General features: G+C 47.0%; 1 protein-coding gene and 1 long non-coding RNA gene across 2 annotated transcripts in view; one reads left to right on the forward strand and one right to left on the reverse strand.

The window, feature by feature from the left end:
* The window catches only part of LOC102250558, a gene marked incomplete at its 3' end in the record, with an annotated part of 38,757 nt that overhangs the window by 4,629 nt on the left and 15,263 nt on the right, over positions 1-18,865 (forward strand). The window contains exon 2 of the mRNA XM_014546535.1: positions 6,345-6,695. Within this exon, the coding sequence (XP_014402021.1) occupies positions 6,345-6,695 (351 nt within the window). The remainder of the gene's footprint in view (positions 1-6,344; positions 6,696-18,865) is intronic.
* On the reverse strand, positions 1,765-5,557 carry LOC106727573. The gene is made up of 3 exons (XR_001363808.1): positions 5,455-5,557; positions 4,513-4,516; positions 1,765-1,775 (listed from the first exon to the last, which is right to left on the reverse strand). It is a non-coding gene; the product is annotated as an uncharacterized LOC106727573 (long non-coding RNA).

Genomic DNA, 18,865 nt, shown 5'->3' on the forward strand with positions numbered 1-18,865 from the left:
GCGCAGTGGCTCGGCCAGCCCCAGGCCTCCCTGGCCCCCCTGCCTGTGTCTGCTGCTCTGGGCCGCCGGAGCTGCCGTGCCAGCTCGGGCAGGCCCCTCTGTGTCTGTCTCCGTCTCCTCTCCAGGCCTCACCTGCCACGCAACCTCCTCCTCTCTGGTCATGACCCATTATGGTGTCCTGGCCTAATTTGCATATTATCTCTTTATTTGTATAGATGTTGACTAAGAAAATAATGGAGAAGATGCAAATAAGTAAAATCAGAAAGAACATTCTGTGGGTCAACTTTGCAGGTTTCTGATTCATGTTGCATTTACTTTTGTTTATGATATAAGATAAAGGTCCAACTTCATTCTTTTGCACGTGGACATCCAATGTCCCAGCACCATGTGTTGAAACACTTCATTCAATAACCTTGGGGTCTTTGTGGAAAATCATTTGACCATATATGTGAGGGTTTATTTCTAGATTTTCTATTCTGTTCCATTTAACTATCAATTTAATGACAGAACAACACTTACTTTGCTGTAGTTTTGTACTATGTTTTAAATCAGCAAGTGTGAGTCCTTGAACTATCTTTCTTTTTCAAGATTGTGTCATTATTTGGGGTCCCTTGAGATTTTACCTGAACTTCAGAATAGGCTTTGTATTTCTTCAAAAGACGCCATGGGGATTCTGATGAGGATTTTATTGAATCTGTAGATTGCTTTAAGCCCCAGTGGCTTCTTAACAACACTAAGTCTTCCAGTCCATGAACACAGATGTTTTTCCATTTAAGTCTGTGTAAATTTATTTCAGCTATGTTTTATACTTTTCCATTTATAAGTCTTTATCTCAGTGGCTAAATATACTCCTAAGTATTTTATACTTGCTATTGCTATTGAAAATAGAATTGTTGCCCTAGCCCAGTAGTTGGCAAACTGCGCTCACAAGCCACATGCGGCTCTTTGGCCCCTTGAGTGTGGCTCTTCCACAAAATACTGACTTCTGCCCATGGGCCACAAAGTTTCAATCGCACTGTACGTGCATGCCCACATGTGGTATTTTGTGGAAGAGCCACACTCAAGGGGGCAAAGAGCCGAATGCGGCTCGTGAGCCGCAGTTTGCCAACCACTGCCCTAGCCGGTTTGGCTCAGTGGATAGAGCATCAACCTGGGGACTGAAGGGCCCCCGGTTCTATTCCAGTCAAGGGCATGTACCTCGGTTACAAGCTCCAGGCCCTGGTCCCTGGTCGGGGGCATTTAGGAGGCAACAAATTGATGTGTCTCTCTCACATCTGTGTTTCTCTCTGTCTCTCCATCTCCTTTCCACTCTCTCTAAGAATCAATGAAAAATATCCTCGGGTAAGGATTTTTTTTAAAAAAGAAAGATAATAGAATTGTTTGCTTAATTTCATTTTTGGATTGTTCATCACCACTGTATCTTATAAAAATGTAACTAAGTTCTGTTTCTGTAAAATTATTAGGAATGTTCTTTTCTTTCTGATTTTACTTATTTGCATCTTCTCCATTATTTTCTTAGTCAACATAACTAAAGGTTTGTTCATTGTGTGGAAGTTTTTGAAGACCCTCTCTTGGTTTTATAATTTTCTCTGTGTTTTTTTTTAAATTCACATTTTATTTACCTCTGCACTAACCTTTATTATTTTCTTCCTTCTGCTACTTTAGTTTAGGGTTTATTTTTCCCTTCTTTATCAAATTTCTTTGATATACAATATGTTATTGATTTACAATTTTTTCTCTTTTTAAATGTATGTATTTACAGCTATAAATTTCCTCTCACACTGCTTTGTCTGCATCATATGTTTTGATGTGTGGTGTTTTCATTCTCACTTTCCTCAAGGTATTCTCTAATTCCTCTTGTGATTTCTTCTTCGAGCCATTGGTTTTTGGGGTGTGTTGCTTGATTTCTTTTTATTTGTGGGTACTTTATTTTCCTTCTGTGATTGCTTTCTAGTTGTATTTTGCAAACTGCTTCCCCAGTTTACTGCTTGAATAGTTCTTATGTAGATTCCAGTCATGGCCTTGTCATCCATACTCTGTGACAATGCTGCATGCATAGGTGTTTTTATTTATAGCAACTGGTTTCTATAACAGTCAGAAGAGATGTGTGTGGTAAACAGAGCAATGTACCCCACCCCACAAAAGAAGTTTATTCCTTAATACCCAGAGCCTGCAAATATTTTACTTTATATGGTAAAAGAGATTTTGGAGAAGTGATTAAATTAAGACTGTTGATATAAAAATACTAGAGGCCCGGGGATGGGAGGTGTCCCTCAGCCCAGCCTGCACCCTCTTGCAATCCGGGAATGCTCCGGGGATGTCCAGCTGCCAGTTTAGGCCTGATCCTGGCAGTCAGACATCCTTCTTGCAATCCAGAACCACTGGCTCCTAACAGCTCGCCTGCCTGATCACCCCTAACCACTCTGCCTGCCTGCCTGATCGCCCCTAACCACCTCTGCCTCAGCCACCATGGCTTTGTCTGGAAGGACTCTGGAATGACATCTGGAAGGTCATTCAGCTGTCCCGTCTAATTAGCATATTATGCTTTTATTATTATAGATTATCCTAGATTATTAGGTGGGGATAATATAATCACAAAGGTCCTTACAAAAAGGTGGTAAAAAATTGAAGTTAGAGAAGAGCAAGTGACAATGGAAGCAAGAGGTTGGAGTGCTAGGCAGATGGGAACCATGAGGAAAGGCGTGCGGGCAGCCTCTAGAATTTGGAGAGGCAGAGAACAGAGCCCCCAGAAGGAATGTAGCTCAGTGATGCCTTGAATCTAGTCCAGTAGCACCAACTTTGGATTCTGACCTCCAGAACTATAAAATAACAGATTTAAATAGACGGAATGGCTGAACGCCTGGTCACTATGACGCACACTGACCACCACGGGGCAGACGCTCAATGCAGGAGCTTCCCCCTGGTGGTCAGTATACTCCCACAGGGGAGTGCTGCTCAGCCACAAGCCAGGCTGACGGCTGGCAAGTGCAGTGGCAGTGGGGGGAGCCTCTCCCGCCTCCATGGCAGCACTAAGGATGTCCGCCAGTCGGACATCCCCCAAAGGCTCCCGGATGGCTAAAGGACCCAGGCTGGGCTGAGGGATCCCCCACCCCTCAGTAGTGCACAAATGCTGTGCACCAGGCCCCTAATATAACATGATTTGCTATGTGAAAAAATTCTCAGGAATTTAAAACATTGTTTTACTTTTAATTTAACTGACACGTTCACTGTGTGTTGTGAGCGCTGCACATCACTGTCACTCAATTACCCAGGCTGATGAAGTTGACCCCATTATGACATGTGAGTCTCCAGGGAAGTGGAAGTTGATCCATAGAGGTTCTTGCAGTTAAATGCAAATCCCACATAACACAGCCATTATCTCTGCTCACAACTCAGTGGTCTAAGGAAGTCTCATGGTCCCCCTGGCAATGGTCTAGAAGTATGACACTCCATGAGGCCAGAGAGTGGAAAGCAGAAATATTTGGGGAACAGTGACACTTCCAGAGATGATATGGGCCTTAAACGCACCCTTTTTTAAAAAATTCCATGTTAATCAATTTATTATTATAATGACAATACAGATGGCATCTTTTCAGTTCACCATTACATTCATGCTATGGATAACAATGCTTCTTCTATTATGAATGCTACTTGATTCTTTAAAAACACATTATTTATGTCCTGGCTGGCTTACTCATTTGGTTAAAGCATTTTCCCAATACACAAAGGATGCGGGTTCATTCCCGGGTTATTGCACATACATGAGTCAACCAATTAATGCACAAATAAGTGGAACAACAAAATGCTATGTGAAAAAATTCTCAGGAATTTAAAACATTGTTTTACTTTTAATTTAACTGACACATTCACTGTGTGTTGTGAGCGCTGCACATCACTGTCACTCAATTACCCAGGCTGATGAAGTTGACCCCATTATGACATGTGAGTCTCCAGGGAAGTGGAAGTTGATCCATAGAGGTTCTTGCAGTTAAATGCAAATCCCACATAACACAGCCATTATCTCTGCTCACAACTCAGTGGTCTAAGGAAGTCTCATGGTCCCCCTGGCAATGGTCTAGAAGTATGACACTCCATGAGGCCAGAGAGTGGAAAGCAGAAATATTTGGGGAACAGTGACACTTCCAGAGATGACATGGGCCTTAAATGCACCCTTTTTTAAAAAATTCCATGTTAATCAATTTATTATTATAATGACAATACAGATTATAATGACAATTCAGTTCACCATTACATTCATGCTATGGATAACAATGCTTCTTCTATTATGAATGCTACCTGATTCTTTAAAAACACATTATTTATGTCCTGGCTGGCTTACTCATTTGGTTAAAGCATTTTCCCAATACACAAAGGATGCGGGTTCATTCCCGGGTTATTGCACATACATGAGTCAACCAATTAATGCACAAATAAGTGGAACAACAAAATTCTCTCTCTCTCTCTTTCTCTCTCTTAAAACAATAAGTAAATAAAATGAAACATGTTACTTACTATCCTTGGATATTTGGGCACAATTAATGAAATAAAAGATTATAAGACACTTCAAAATTTTTTACTAAGTAAAGTATCTAATTTTTTACAATTTACACTCACCTTTCCATTTTAATAACGGAAACAATGACATTATTTCACTACTTGATATTAAACAATAACAAGTATCATGCATTTGTGTGTGTTTTTTTAGTGAATAGAGAATATTACAGTTTTCATTTCCCTTTCTTACTTATATCATATCGTGACTTCATAGCATTTCCCATCAGAACTTCTTCTGTGAAGAAAAACAGTCCCAAATGAAGGCTGTGCAGGGCTCATAGGAACAGCAGGTGATACTAAGTCCTGTAGGGAAGGACAGGACCTGCCTCTGGGCTGTGGGATCATCCTGAGAGGAAGCATCCTGATGTCTGGATGCATCGGGTTTCCGAGGAGCTACTGCCACAGACAGTGCTCATCTGTTTGGCTCTCCTCAAACACCCATTCTCTTCCTCCTTCTCCATCCAGACACAAACGTGTTTCTTTATAAACCTGGCCCGTCTCCAAGGTGAGTGGGGACATATCAAATGCACGCCATTGGGATTCAAACCCTAGTCCAGTACCTGTGGCTTCTATAAACCTTTCAGTGCCCAATGCCCATAGAGCACATGCAGTCAAGGAGATTCATCCCTAAAGCTTCTAGTTGCTTCCTGTTTTTTGTTGGTAAACTTTTCTTTCATACCCAGAAGGCATTCTGAAGTTGAGCCACGACCAGGTTCAATTCCAACTTGTATCCCAGATTCAGCAGCAAGTACCACACAGTCCCTTTAACAAGAAATGTTAAAGATGAAACTGGGTAAGGATTCAATGAGTCTTGTGAAAGAACTGGTTTCCCTTTTGCAGTTCCCTGCAAATGAATGTTATTCCAAGGGAGTCCTATTTCTTTGCACTAACTGCCTCGACATCAGATGACCAGCCATGGCTGCCTTAGTGTCTTTGGCAGAGACGAACTACTAGGGCTGCTGGTGGTACCTCCAGGAGCCATTCCACTCAGCTGGGCAGCCAAGTGTTGCAGGAAAAGGCCAGGCGCACCCCCTCCATTGCTGGCACCAAGCAGACCCATTTGATGGGGGAAAACTAAAACCCTCTCTTTGCAAAATTACCTCTCTGTGCCTCAGTTTCCTCATTTGTTATAGGCTCTCATATTACAGGTTGGTTGTGAGGGTTACATGTATGACACATGCAAACTGCTGGGCTCAAGGCCCGCTCAGAGTGTGCACTTGGTCAATGAAAGCTGTTGTTGATAAATACTGACCGGAGACGTTAAAGATGAAACTGGGTAAGGATTCGATGAGTCTTTTGCAAGGACTGGTTTCCCTTTTGCAGTTCCCTGCAAATGAATGTTATTCCAAGGGATGTTCTATTTCTCTGCACTAACTTCCTCATCATCAGACGACCAGCCATGGCTGCCTTAGTGTCTTTGGCAGAGACAACTCCTCGGGCTGCTGGTGGTACCTCCAGGAGCCACTCCACTCAGCTGCGCAGCCAAGTGTTGCAGGAAAAGGCCCAGTGCACCCCCTCCATTGCTGGCACCAAGCAGACCCACTTGATGGGGGAAAACTAAAACCCTCTCTTTGCCACATCAAATTACCTCTCTGTGCCTCAGTTTCCTCATTTGTTATAGCTCTCACATTACAGGTTGGTTGTGAGGGTTACATGACACATGCAAAGTGCTGGGCTCAAGGCCCACTCGGGGTGTGCACTCTGTCGATGAAAGCTGTTGTTGATAAATACTGACCGAGCCCACAGGCTCCCAGATGGTGAATAAATACCTGCTCTGTGCTTCCCTCCAGGAGGGGCAGGTGAGGAGCTGCAGGTGATTCAGCCTCAGAAGACAGTGTCTGTCGCAGCTGGAGAGACGGCCACTCTGAGCTGCACCATGACCTCCCTGATCCCCGTGGGGCCCATCCGGTGGTTCAGAGGGACAGGGCCAGGCCGGGAGTTAATCTACAATGTAATAGGCCACTTCCCCCGAGTAACAAGTGTTGCAGATGTCACGAGGAGAGAAAACTTGGACTTTTCCATCCGCATCAGTAACATCACCCCAGCAGACACAGGGACCTACTACTGTGTGAAGTTCCGGAGAGGAGGTGGTGATGACACGGAGCTCAAGTGTGGAGCAGGCACTCAGCTCAGCGTGAGTGGTGAGTACAGGGGGCATCCTTTGTCCTTCATGTGTGACACAGTCAATAAAGATGCCCTCAGTTCTGTGAGCAACAACTAAGAGTCAGGTGTGGAGGTGGGGGCTTACAGTCCTGCTCTGATTCATGGTCTGATTTCACCCCGTCTGCAGACCAGGGAAGCTGAGGTCTGGAGATGTCATACTATTTGCTCAGCCCCCATGGCTGGTCAGTTGTGGGAAAAGTCTGGAACCCCCGCTTGTCTGGCTCCCCAGCCCTGGCCTTTCAATCCTGTCCAGCCCCTTGGTTGCAGGGATGAGAGAACTGACAGCTGAGTGACTTGCCCATCACAAGGCCAGACCTCACCCACCTCCAGGGAGTGCTCCCCTCAATGTGGCCAAGGCTCCTCCTTAGTGACACCCACTGGGCACCTGCTGTGAGCCAGGCTCAGCGCTGGGTGCTGAGGCAGCTGCAGAACAAAGCAGGCAAAGGCTCTTCCCCTCGAAGCTTCGTTGTCTTCCCTCCAGTGGGAGAAACTCACTGAGGGCAGGGAGTAGAGAAGGTGCTGCTTTATCTCAGCCTCAGAAACATCACAGGAGAAGGAAAGCCTGAGAGGCCCAACTCACTGTTCACTCTGGCAGCCCCGCTGGGAGGAGATGCCCAGAAGTGGGTGATCACAGTGGGTCTGTCTGGAAACCCCCTTTATTCCAGAATCCCAGTCACTGTCATGAAGCCTCCAAGCAGAGTTGGGTCGTCTCAGAATGTCCCTCACCCATGGAAGAGGCTCCCCATGTGGGAGACTTAGAGATCGTTCCATTGAGGCAACACCGCTCTCCTTGAGGGTGTTTTACCAGAGGCCCAGGATCCTGAATCCTGGAATGTGAGCACGTGGGGACCTTCAGACCATCCAGCCTGACTCCCCATGTACAGAGGGGTACCTGAGGTCAAAAGGTGAAGGGACTCTGTCCAAAGTCACATGGCCAGTGAGTTAGGAGAATGTTCCAGGACCCCATCTGATTTTAGGGGCTTTTTCCTGCTTCAAAGACAGATGCTCTTTCATCAAAAAGCCTGGTGAATACAGGCACTGAATAAAGCTCATTCCAGCACACCATTGAACAGGGCGCCAGCATCTCTTACATTCACTGGTACCCAGAGCTTCACATGCCCCTCACACTCAGACTTTGAGGCCCAAGGTGACTGGGAACCTCTCCCTACCTGCAGCCACAGCGCCCTAATGGAGCATCCACATCAGCACCTAGAGCTGCCCCTCCTTCAACAGCTGCCTCCCCTCCAGCCTGTGGAGACAGCATCGTTCATTCACTGTCTTCTGTTGGTGGATGTGAGTTGTTCCCAGCCTTGGGCTATTCACACAGTGACACGGGATACCCTTGTCCATGGGTCACTCTATTCAAGAGGGAGGCGCCCACGGGAAGTGGCATTGCTAGGTCACAGGGTGTGTGCATTTTAATTTGTGTGGGAATTGCCAAATTTCTTTCCTAGACATGGTGGCAATGGGGTCTCCCCACAATTCCTGGACACAGGCAGGGAAGGTGGCTTATCCTGATTTACATATATTACTAAGATACCAGACTGTGTCCCTTGCCGAGGCCATCGCAGGTGTCATTGGCTCCATCACCACTGAGATCTGCTGCCTCCTGGTGGAGAGCTCGTTCCCCTTCCTGAGCTACTTGCCCAGGTGATGCCCTGGCTGAGAAAGCAGGAGGTGGGAGAGGTCATGGGTCATGTCTTCATTTACTCCTACAGCCAGTGCTGCGAGGGAGGGGCCATCATTGCTCCTTTGTTAGATGAGGACACTGATGCTCAGAGAGGGAACCTGAACTGAGCAGGAAAAGGAACTAAGATTTGAACCACAAACAACATAACTCACAACGCCTGCTCGCCTCAATCCTACACTGTGCTTGTCAAAATGTAGAGAAAGCTCTAACCCTTTTCTTAGAATCGTGCATTTTTATGTTCTTCAGAAAAAAAGAATTTAAAAAAGTCCTCTGGGGGAGGCAGGTGTAACTTTCCAACTGAGATGAGACAGATCCTCAAATGTCCCATGATATGGCCTGAAACTATTCCTACAGGACATGGCTCAGCATAGAGAAGCATCCAGGAGGCCTTTCCCTTCTTTGTGGTGTTTTCCTCACTAAGCAGCCACAGGAGCCGCCTGGCACAGTGGCCTGGACAGAGCAGAGAGGGGTCGCTGAGCCCCAGCACCGCCGTGGGCAGCATCCCTGTCTCTGCAGACTGAGGGAGAGGAGGGGGCATTTCCTAGAGGGCCCTGTGGCCCCAGTGAGCAGCAGTTCATAGTCTAGACTCACTGTCAGGAGCCCATTCTCCCATTTATTGCTGCAGGGCCCCCAGCCTGGGCACTGGAGGGCACTCCTCCCTGGAGCAGGTGGCGGTCAGGGTTAGGCTCCTCAAGGTGGGCACTTGCTATGCTGATGGACGTGAACACCTGGGAGGCCACAGGAAATACCTGTGGGCACAGTAGTGGCCGAGGGCACAGTCCCTTCATTTCTCTCAGTTTAGTTTTCTCATCTTTTAAATCAGCAGTTCTCAACCTGTGGGTCGCCAACCTGTGGATCGCGACCCCTTTGGGGGTCAAACGACCCTTTCACAAGGGTCGCCTAAGACCATCGGAAAACACATATATAATTACATATTGTTTTTGTGATTAATCACTATGCTTTAATTATGTTCAATTTGTAACAATGAAAATACATCCTGCATATCAGATATTTACATTACGATTCATAACAGTAGCAAAATTACAGTTATGAAGTAGCAACAAAAATAAGTTTATGGTTGGGGGTCACCACAACATGAGGAACTGTATTAAAGGGTCGCAGCATTAAGAAGGTTGAGAACCACTGCACTATAACCTCTGAGCCTCAGTTTCTTCGTCTGTAAAGTGGGAGGGGGTAGAGTAACAGTGTCTATCTGTGCCCAGTGCCTGAAACACCTGACTGATAGGAGGAGCTCAACAAATAGTCACCTGGAAGGTGACCTGGAGTGAATACAGACTTAGACCAAGATTTTCTTGAACATTGTAAACTTAATTCATTTTAATCTCTGCATGCCCCGTGACCCTAGCACAGGACCGGCACAGGACTGGTGCGGGAGAGCACTTGCTGGGAGAGTTGGAAGCAGCCATGGATGGGCAAGTGGGCACAAAGATGTGTGCACGGGTGGGTGGATGGACAGGCATGTAGCTGGATCAATGATGGATGGAGAAGTCGGACATCTGGGTGTATAAATGTGTGCTAAGTGGGGGGAGTGGAGGGATGGTGGGTGGGTGGGGTGAGGGTAGAAGAAATAAATACGGGACACGCCCTCATTGTGATCTGTCTGCTGGAGGGCTTCAAGATGGAGTGAACCCAGAAAGCACGTATCAGCAGGCCAAGGCCCACGTGAGGCAGCAGCTCTGCCTTTACGAGTGTGTTCTCCAGGCTAACCCACACGGGGATGGTGTGGCCAGGACACAGGTGACCTGCACCACTGTGTGCAGTAATGACATGTGGAGGCGGCTTCGACTTTATCACTCCGAGCAGGAGGGAGGCCTGGACTAGGGCCTCACACCTTAGAACAGCACCTGGTGGGGGCAGGCGATTCGTCCGTACCTTGGAATTCTGTGTGGCCATTAAAAATGGAACGGCTCTTTATGTCTTGAGTGGAATAAACTCTGATATATCATTAAGAGGGGGGGAAAAATCAAGGTTCAGCTAGTGTGTGTACAGTGCTTTCGTTTTCTGGTTTTTAAGGGGTGGCAGGGAGAAGACACGTAGATATTTGCTTCTCCAAGATGAGCGCCCCCCCCACCCCCCGCCGCCAGGAGACTGGTGACTGGTCCTCCCAGGAAGGGCGCCGGGCCTGGGGAATGGCCAGCACTTCACCGGATCCCCTTGTGGACTTTCTCAGTCATGACCCAGGCAGATAAGTTGTCTTGTCAAGCACAGACTGAGCAGCGTGGAGTGCGTAGCAGAGCTCCTTGGAGGAGGAGCAACCTTGGTCCCCGGGCTGGCGCTCACGCTGGGGCCAGAGCCCAGGCATGGAAGCGGACAGGCATATGGGCCCAGTCCAAACACCTAGTCGCCGTGGGGACTTGGCAGGTCCTCATCTGTGAAATGGAGATAATTGTAGTCTTAGAGAGTGAGCATGAGAAGTAAAGTGAGCCACAGAAAGTGCCCAGGAAGTGGGGCCAGAGAGGAGGAACCTTCGGGGGGCAGTGTCTCAGAGTAGCAGAGAGGCCTGGGGCCATAGCCTCTGCTCAGTGCCCCGGGTCTGACCGTGTGTCTGAATGCCCACTGAGTTGTGGGAGGGCAGACCCACTCAGCACAGGGCAGACTTCTGCTTTGGCCAAAGACCTGGATCTCTGAGCGGTGGGGACGCCAGAGCTGAACACTCCGCCTGTCCATCTCCCTCTCCACCTTTATCAGCGTGGCCCCCCACAGAGGCCTGGGTCTCCAGGGTCTTTGGAGCTGAGGGGCCTCTCCCACTTGGCCTCGCCTCCTGGGAGGAGTGGCACTCACGTTAGTGCTCCCACCGGCCATTCAGGAAGAGTGAGCCCGGTGGCCAGGACATTCATGTACCCAAGACCACTCAGCCAGGGGCTAGCACGGTGCCGCCGAGAGCTCCCTTCCTCTCTACGAGCCTCAGTTTCCTGATCTAGAAAGTGGAGATGGTCGTAATGGCCTCCCTCCTTCTTTCCCAGGAGGCACAGGGGGAAATGGAGGTGGAGCGGTTTGTAAAGTGTGAAGACTCTAAAGCGTGGGGGTTTGAGGAGGCACTCCCTGGAGCAGGTGGCGGTCAGGGTTAGGCTCCTCAAGGTGGGCACTTGCTATGCTGATGGACGTGAACACCTGGGAGGCCACAGGAAATACCTGTGGGCACAGTAGTGGCCGAGGGCACAGTCCCTTCATTTCTCTCAGTTTAGTTTTCTCATCTTTTAAATCAGCAGTTCTCAACCTGTGGGTCGCCAACCTGTGGATCGCGACCCCTTTGGGGGTCAAACGACCCTTTCACAAGGGTCGCCTAAGACCATCGGAAAACACATATATAATTACATATTGTTTTTGTGATTAATCACTATGCTTTAATTATGTTCAATTTGTAACAATGAAAATACATCCTGCATATCAGATATATTTACATTACGATTCATAACAGTAGCAAAATTACAGTTATGAAGTAGCAACGAAAATAATTTTATGGCTGGGGGTCACCACAACATGAGGAACTGTATTAAAGGGTCGCGGCATTAGGAAGGTTGAGAACCACTGTCTTAAATGGTGATGATCATGAACTCCTTTTAGGAGAGTGGAAAGGATTTGAGGTGCTCTGTCTGAATCACCAGCACAGAGTTGCACCCCCAAATCAATGTGTTATGTCAGAGTCATGACCCACTTAACTTGGCTGGACCTCAGCTCCTCACCTGCAGAAATTGTGTAGAATAACATAATACCAATAAAATCACTGATTAATGAAATACTGATGATATAATCCAATCTGCCTTTATAGAATGCTTTCAGTTGAGCCTGTTGAGAGGACAGACCCTCACTGAGCCACGGTATTGTCATCTCACAACTGTGTGCTCTGGGCAAGTCTCTCTCTCCCCCAAGTCCTCAGTTTCCCACTTGATGAGAATGATAATCATCACTCCATTCATGGGTCTGCAAGGATTGGGTACCAGCTATGAACAGCCAGTGCACAAAAATGAGACTAACCAGGAACTCTGTCCCTGGGCCCAGACTGTGGGAAATCATCTGGAGGGGAAAAAGTTGGACTTTGAATGCAGGCCTGGAACTGCTCATTGGCCCAGCCCCTCACTCAGAGTTCACCTCTGGGGACAAGAGTGTCCTCCTATGTAAGATGAGGACAATGACATGCTCTCCCAGCATTAATAGAAGGATAACACACAGTATAGGAGAAGGCTTGACAGTGCCACATGCTTGTGGTTAGGGGTGAGAATCACCGTCATGTTCATTGTTCATTATGTTCCTTCTACAGCCAAACCCTCTCCCCCTGTGGTATCGGGCCCCATGGGCAGGTCACCGCCTGGGCAGACAGTGAGCTTCACCTGCCAGTCCCACGGCTTCTCCCCGAGAAACATCGTCCTGAAATGGTTCAAGGATGGGAATGAGCTCCCAGCCTCCCAGACCACCGTGCACCCAGAGGGAGACAGCCCTTCCTACAACGTCTCCAGCACAGCCAGGGTGCTGCTGGCCCCGGGGGATGTTCACTCCCAGGTCATCTGCCAGGTGGCCCACGACACCCTAAAGGGGGACCCTCCTCTTCGTGGGACTGCCAACTTGTCTGAGGCCATCCGAGGTAGATGCCCCTCACACCCAGCCCAAGCACACCTGGCCCCTGTCCTCCCAGCCTGCTCCTCCCCCTGCTCTTTGCTCCAGGCCTGGAACTGCCTGGAATCTAATTCCTCACTGTCCTCCCATCCCCAGGCACATGGATCCGCCCATTACCCACCCCTGTCTAATGGCAGGTGAAAAATATACATGCTAAACCATGTGCTTGATAGTTGTATCTACTTTACCAATAGCAACTTTATTTACTGTGTGCCTACTATAAGCCAAGCCTTTATGTAATTGGTAATTTCATTTTTTAAAATATTTTTTATTGATTTCAGAGAGGAAGGTAGAGGAAGAGAGAGATAGAAACATCCATCATGAGAGAGAATCATTGATGGACTGCATCCTGCATGCACCATACTGGGGACTGAGCCCACAACCCAGGCATGTGCCCTTGACTGGAATTGAACACGAGACCCTTCAGACCGCAGGCTGATGCTCTATCCACTGAGCAAACCCTATAGGGGGTAATTTCATTTATTTTGCTGAAGTTAGTATGTTCTAACTGCATGCCAGGGGCTGTGGTGGTTGATTTCAATCATATGACCCTAATAGCAGCTACCAGTCCTTGAGCGCCTCCTGGGTTCAGGTTCCAGTGCTCAATGATTTCATTCATATCAAAGAACCCTCCGTGTCTGAGTCCGTCCTCTGTGCAGTGGGGGAGCTAAGTTCTGGAGCCCCCTCTGTGATCTGTCTGTTCCATGAGGTCAGAGCTTCTGCCCTTTGCTATTTCAGTTCCGCCCACCTTGGAGGTTACCCAACACACTGTGTCAGAGACCCAGGTGAATGCCATCGCCTGCCTGGTGAAGAACTTCTACCCCCGGCACCTACAGCTGACCTGGCTGGAGGACGGAAACACGTCCCGAACAGAAACAGCCTCGACCCTGGTAGAGAACCAGGATGGGACTTTCAGCTGGAGGAGCTGGATCCTCGTGGATCTGTTTGCCCACAGGGAGGATGCGATGCTCACCTGCCAGGTGGAGCACGATGGGCAGCCGGCGCTCACCACAAACCTCACCCTGATGGCCTCTGCTCACCAGGACAAGGACAAAGGTAAAGTCCAGGGAGAGGCCTCCACTCCAACTGATTCAGTTCTATTTAAATTTTATCTTTACTTTTAATGTCATAAGTAATAATTTATGCTTATTATAGAATAATCTACAAATGTATCGATAAAGTAGAATTTTGAATTGAGCTCCCTCCCCCAAACCCCACACTGCATAGTCACCACTGGTAAGAGTTTGGTACATATAGATCTTTTGACATCAATGTACATTAAAGAAAGAACGGCGAGTGAGGGAGACCACCCTGGTCACAGTGTCTGCCTCTTGCTTTCTTCACCGGACAGTCACTGCATTCAAACGGCCATGTCAGCCTCTGCCTCCTCCTGGCCCTTCCTAACCTCCTCATGTGTCTGTTCCATCCTGGACGTTTCCATCCGCATCAGTAAGGTCACCCCAGCCAGTGCCTGGACCTACTCCCCTGTGCAGTTCCACAGGGGAGCCCTGAGGATGTGGACTTTGAGTCTGAACAGGGCACCCAAGTGACCATGAGTGGCCACAACACAGGCCTCCTTTGTCCCCAGATTTGTAACAATGAACCAACAATAATGACAAATATCTGCCTGAGGAGTCAATCAGAATATTTTCTTCTTCTTCTGAGGTCTGTGGGTTCAATAGCAATAGCCTCTGTTCTATTTCTGATCTTGGAAATGTGTCATTTCTTCTTTTTCTTTGTAGGTCTTCATAAAGATTTTCAATTGTATTGGTCTTTGTAAAGAACCTGCTTTTAGTTACCAGGAGTTTGTCTATTATTTCTCTGTTTTCATTTCATTTATTTGTCTCCTCTTTATAATTTTTTCCTTCTGTGTTTTGGGTTGATTCTGCTCCCCTTATCTCATTTATCAAAGTGGGGAACTTAGATGACTGGTTTTACACTTTTCCTTTATCAGAGTCATAGGGAGTCACCGCTGTGCCTGGGGAGTTAGGAGAGGGTGACCTATGATTTCTGGCCCCTGTGTTCTCCTTGCAGCCTCAGGTCCTGAGCCAGGGTGCCTTCCTCTTCCACCTGTTAGAGTCCTTGTCTGCTTGTACCTGGTGGTATGTCTAGGGGTCAGGTTGTACTGAACAGGGAGAGCAGGGCAGAACGAGTGTCCATCTTGTCTGGACCACCTTGGGTTTGGGTTTGAGTCTCCATCTCTGCCTGGGCCTCAGACCAGGGCCGTTACCTCCAGGTGCTCTCAGTGTGCCTGACCCAGCACACCTGCTGGTGCTAAGGCTGGCAGTGGTTCTTGGCTTGTCTAGGTCAGGGGGCTGGAGCAAAGTGAAAGAGGCCTCCATGACCCTCTGCACCCGGATGCCACACCCTACCTTGGCTTCTGAGTCTCTGGCCACTGCAGGCCTGGTCCAATGGGCTTGGTGTAAGGATGCAGGTCATTTTGGTCATTCTTATGATACTGATGTGTTTTACACTATTCCTAGGTTAGCTGATCTCAGTTTAGCATAATCCATGTATGTGGACAGAGCTTTGGGTTTCTTGGCTGGTTTTAACAGTGGAAGAATGGTTATGATTCCTCGCATTTTTTGGTTCTCTTTGTCTTTCAGGACCCTAAATTTTCCCCTCCCTTTTTTCTTATTTCTCTTTACCACTCAATTGTGAAACACCATGGGGTTTTTCTGTTTGTTTGTTTGTTTGTTTGTTTTGACTTCCCCACAACAGATTATGTACTTTAAGTCAGGCCTGTCCCTTTAGTTACATCTGTCTTTTAAAAATCTTCCCATCTTTCTGATTAGATTCCTATTGCCACCATACCCACATGTTTTGTGGCTTAACACAGGAAAATGATGTTACCTTACAGTTCTAGAGGTCAGAAGTCTACACTGGGTTGGCAGGGCTGTGTCCCTTCTGGAGTCTCCAGGGGAAGTCTCTCTGAGTATGACTCCTCTGATACCTCATATACATATCACACAGTATTTGTCATTTTGTGACTAACCTATGTCATTTAGCACAATGTCCTCAAGTTTGATTCATGTCATAGCCTGTGAACAGATAAAATTGGAAAAGATATGAAAGAGTACAATGACTTTGCTCCCATTCATTCTTCCATCCATGCATCCATCCATCTGTCCATCAAGCATGCATTCACACTCTCATTCATCATGCATTTACCTATGCAGGCATCTGTTAAGCATCATTTAAATCCTCCTCTGTGATTGTCCTTGTGAAGATGAGGCATCCTCAAGGAGTCCCCAGGCTACCAAAGTGGAATTTCCACAGTAATTGTCTGCTTTCTCTGGGTGATGTCAGTTCCCATTGCAGTGACAGTGTCTCAGTCTTGGCCATCCTTGGACTTGGTGGCCGTTTCCTGCCATGTGCAGAAATTCTATCCATAGAGTGTGCATCCACCTGGCTGGAGCACTGCCATGTTTCAGGGAGCTGAGCCATGAGCCTGGAGAGCTTGCAGTTGGTGAATGTGACACTGCAGGGGTCTGAGCAGGTGCTCGCCTGTTTGGTGCAGCAGGAAGCACATCCTCCCACCTGGCCAACCTCATCCTGTTCCCAGCATCCCCAGCCATATACAAGCTCATTGGGGGTGCACGCAAGTCGCCTCCATCTGCTCCTGGGAGCAGCTGGGTTACCTCTGCTCCTCAGTGGACAAAGGTATTTAAACTCACAGAGCCCCAGTTGATGTCTCCTTCTGCCCATTTAGGTCCAGGGACATCTGCCGTTATCTTTGTGACTTTCCTCCTGGGCTTCAAGGTGCTGCTGGTGATGAGTGTCACAGTCACCTACATCCACAGGTGGCGGGACCTGTAGAAGGTGAGTTGGAGGCAGTTTTTAGGGAGGAATGTGAGGGCCAACCTCCTGGGCTGGCAAGAGGAGTCCGGGGTGTGCCCACATGGTCACGTGGTCACCACAGCCTGACTTAGCCTCAAGAGAAGGTTCTGAATGCTCTTTTTTCTCAGAACCTTCCAGCTCTTACACACTGTGTGGTGCCCTGGAGTTTCAAGGTTTTCAAATTAAATTAAGTGGGACCCTGAGGATGGTGGTCCAAGGTGGGATGAAGGTCAAAGCTTCAAGACCAAAACTGCAAAGATTCCCCCATAAACTGTTATATATTTCAGTTTTCATATGATACATCTTTGGAATGAATAAGAAAGTATTGCCAAAGGCAGCTACTAGAACCCACCTGAGAGGCTAGTGGTGAAGATGAATGTGGGACTGGAAGAGAGTTCAGATCCCAGAAGGAGGTGTGGGGGTGTGGTGAGTAGGGGCTTCCTTTCTTATCTGTGCATGAACCCAGGCCAAACAGAGTGCCTGCCACTTGGCATGTGCTCAGAAAATATTTGTGAAAAATAATACAGGAAGGAATGAATGATCCTTTTCTTCCATAAATGAATGAATGAATAAATGACTTTCCCTACAGCTCTTCGCTGCCACGGGATATATTGCCTCCTGCCCTCTCTGAGAGGCTTAAGTAGGAAGAAGAAGCTGCACAAACCTGCAGATTGTCCAAGGCCCCTGCCCTTCACTCTGTCAAACCCACCTCCATCACCAACATGCTCCTTCCCACACCCTCCTGATGTTGCTTCTCTCTGATAATAAAGCTGCATCCAGGATGGACTTAGGTCACGGAGACTCAGGGATGTCCGGACCTTGATGCATCGAGCGTCACACTGGCCCTGCCTCCACCCAAACCAGAACCAGGAACATGAAGAGAACAGATTTCACCTCCCTTGAACAATGCTTAATATTCGGAGCAGATTTTACTTTTACCCAGAGCTCTGCCAGTATAAATTTATTTTAACAAACAGATATTTGAAATCACTAAGTTGAATAAACATTTTCTATTTTGAAATATATAAAGAACGTTAATGGTATCCATGGACCTACCTTCTCTCTTTGTAAAACATTAAGATATAGTTATTATGTTCTCTGTTTCTTTTGAAAAAACTTTGAAATTCAGTATTTTGATTCATGGTTTTACATTTTTGCAACATGTGTGTAAATCCGTAGGCACTATTTAATATTACTTTGCCTCTTTTAGATTTTATTGAAATGCTATTTTTCTGTATAAAACATTCTGCAACTTTATTTGTATGCTTAACACGGTTCTGTGTGTTTTAATAATGTTGACATATGTAATTCCATTTTACTAATTTTCCATGCTCTACAGTTTTCTATTGTAAGATATACTGCAATTTACAGATTCTTCTCAAGATGGTAGTAAAGCTCTATCTAATGTTTAGCTAGTGCAACTTTGCAACAAGCATTCTTATACAGCATTTACTTTCTTGAAACATACCAGAGCCCCCCTTTTGTTCCTCTGTGTGATCGACCATCAGCAGCGCTGGTTTCCTCTGGAAGCTTTTGTTCTACCACAAGCTGTTTTCCACTTTTGATTCAGTTTTGCTCTTTTGATGTTTGCCTTTGATCTGGGTATATTGCCAGTGCTTGTGTGTTTATGTGTTGTATGTGGTGAGGACTTTTTCTTCCACAAGGATAAATTACTCAGCACTCAGTGATTGCACTGCCACCTTTGACATATGTCCACTTTCCATAAATACCTGGTTCTATTCATGAGCTCTCTGTTGCTTTGAGTTACTTGCCTATCTCTATCAGAACTAGCCTGTGTTGGTTAGGACAGCTTTATCATCAGTATTTATATGTCTTGTGGGCAAATCTTCCCAACACTTTTGTTGTTCAAGATGGTGTGAGATTCAGGGCCCAAAGGCATTATAGAATGATTTTGTCATGTTTCAGGAAAAACCATATTGGAATTATTTTATTTAGGTCTACTTTTTTAACTTTGCCTGTTTGCCT

The sequence above is a fragment of the Myotis brandtii genome, unplaced genomic scaffold (genome assembly GCF_000412655.1).
Source record: "Myotis brandtii unplaced genomic scaffold, ASM41265v1 scaffold45, whole genome shotgun sequence".
NCBI classification, from domain to species: domain Eukaryota; kingdom Metazoa; phylum Chordata; class Mammalia; order Chiroptera; family Vespertilionidae; genus Myotis; species Myotis brandtii.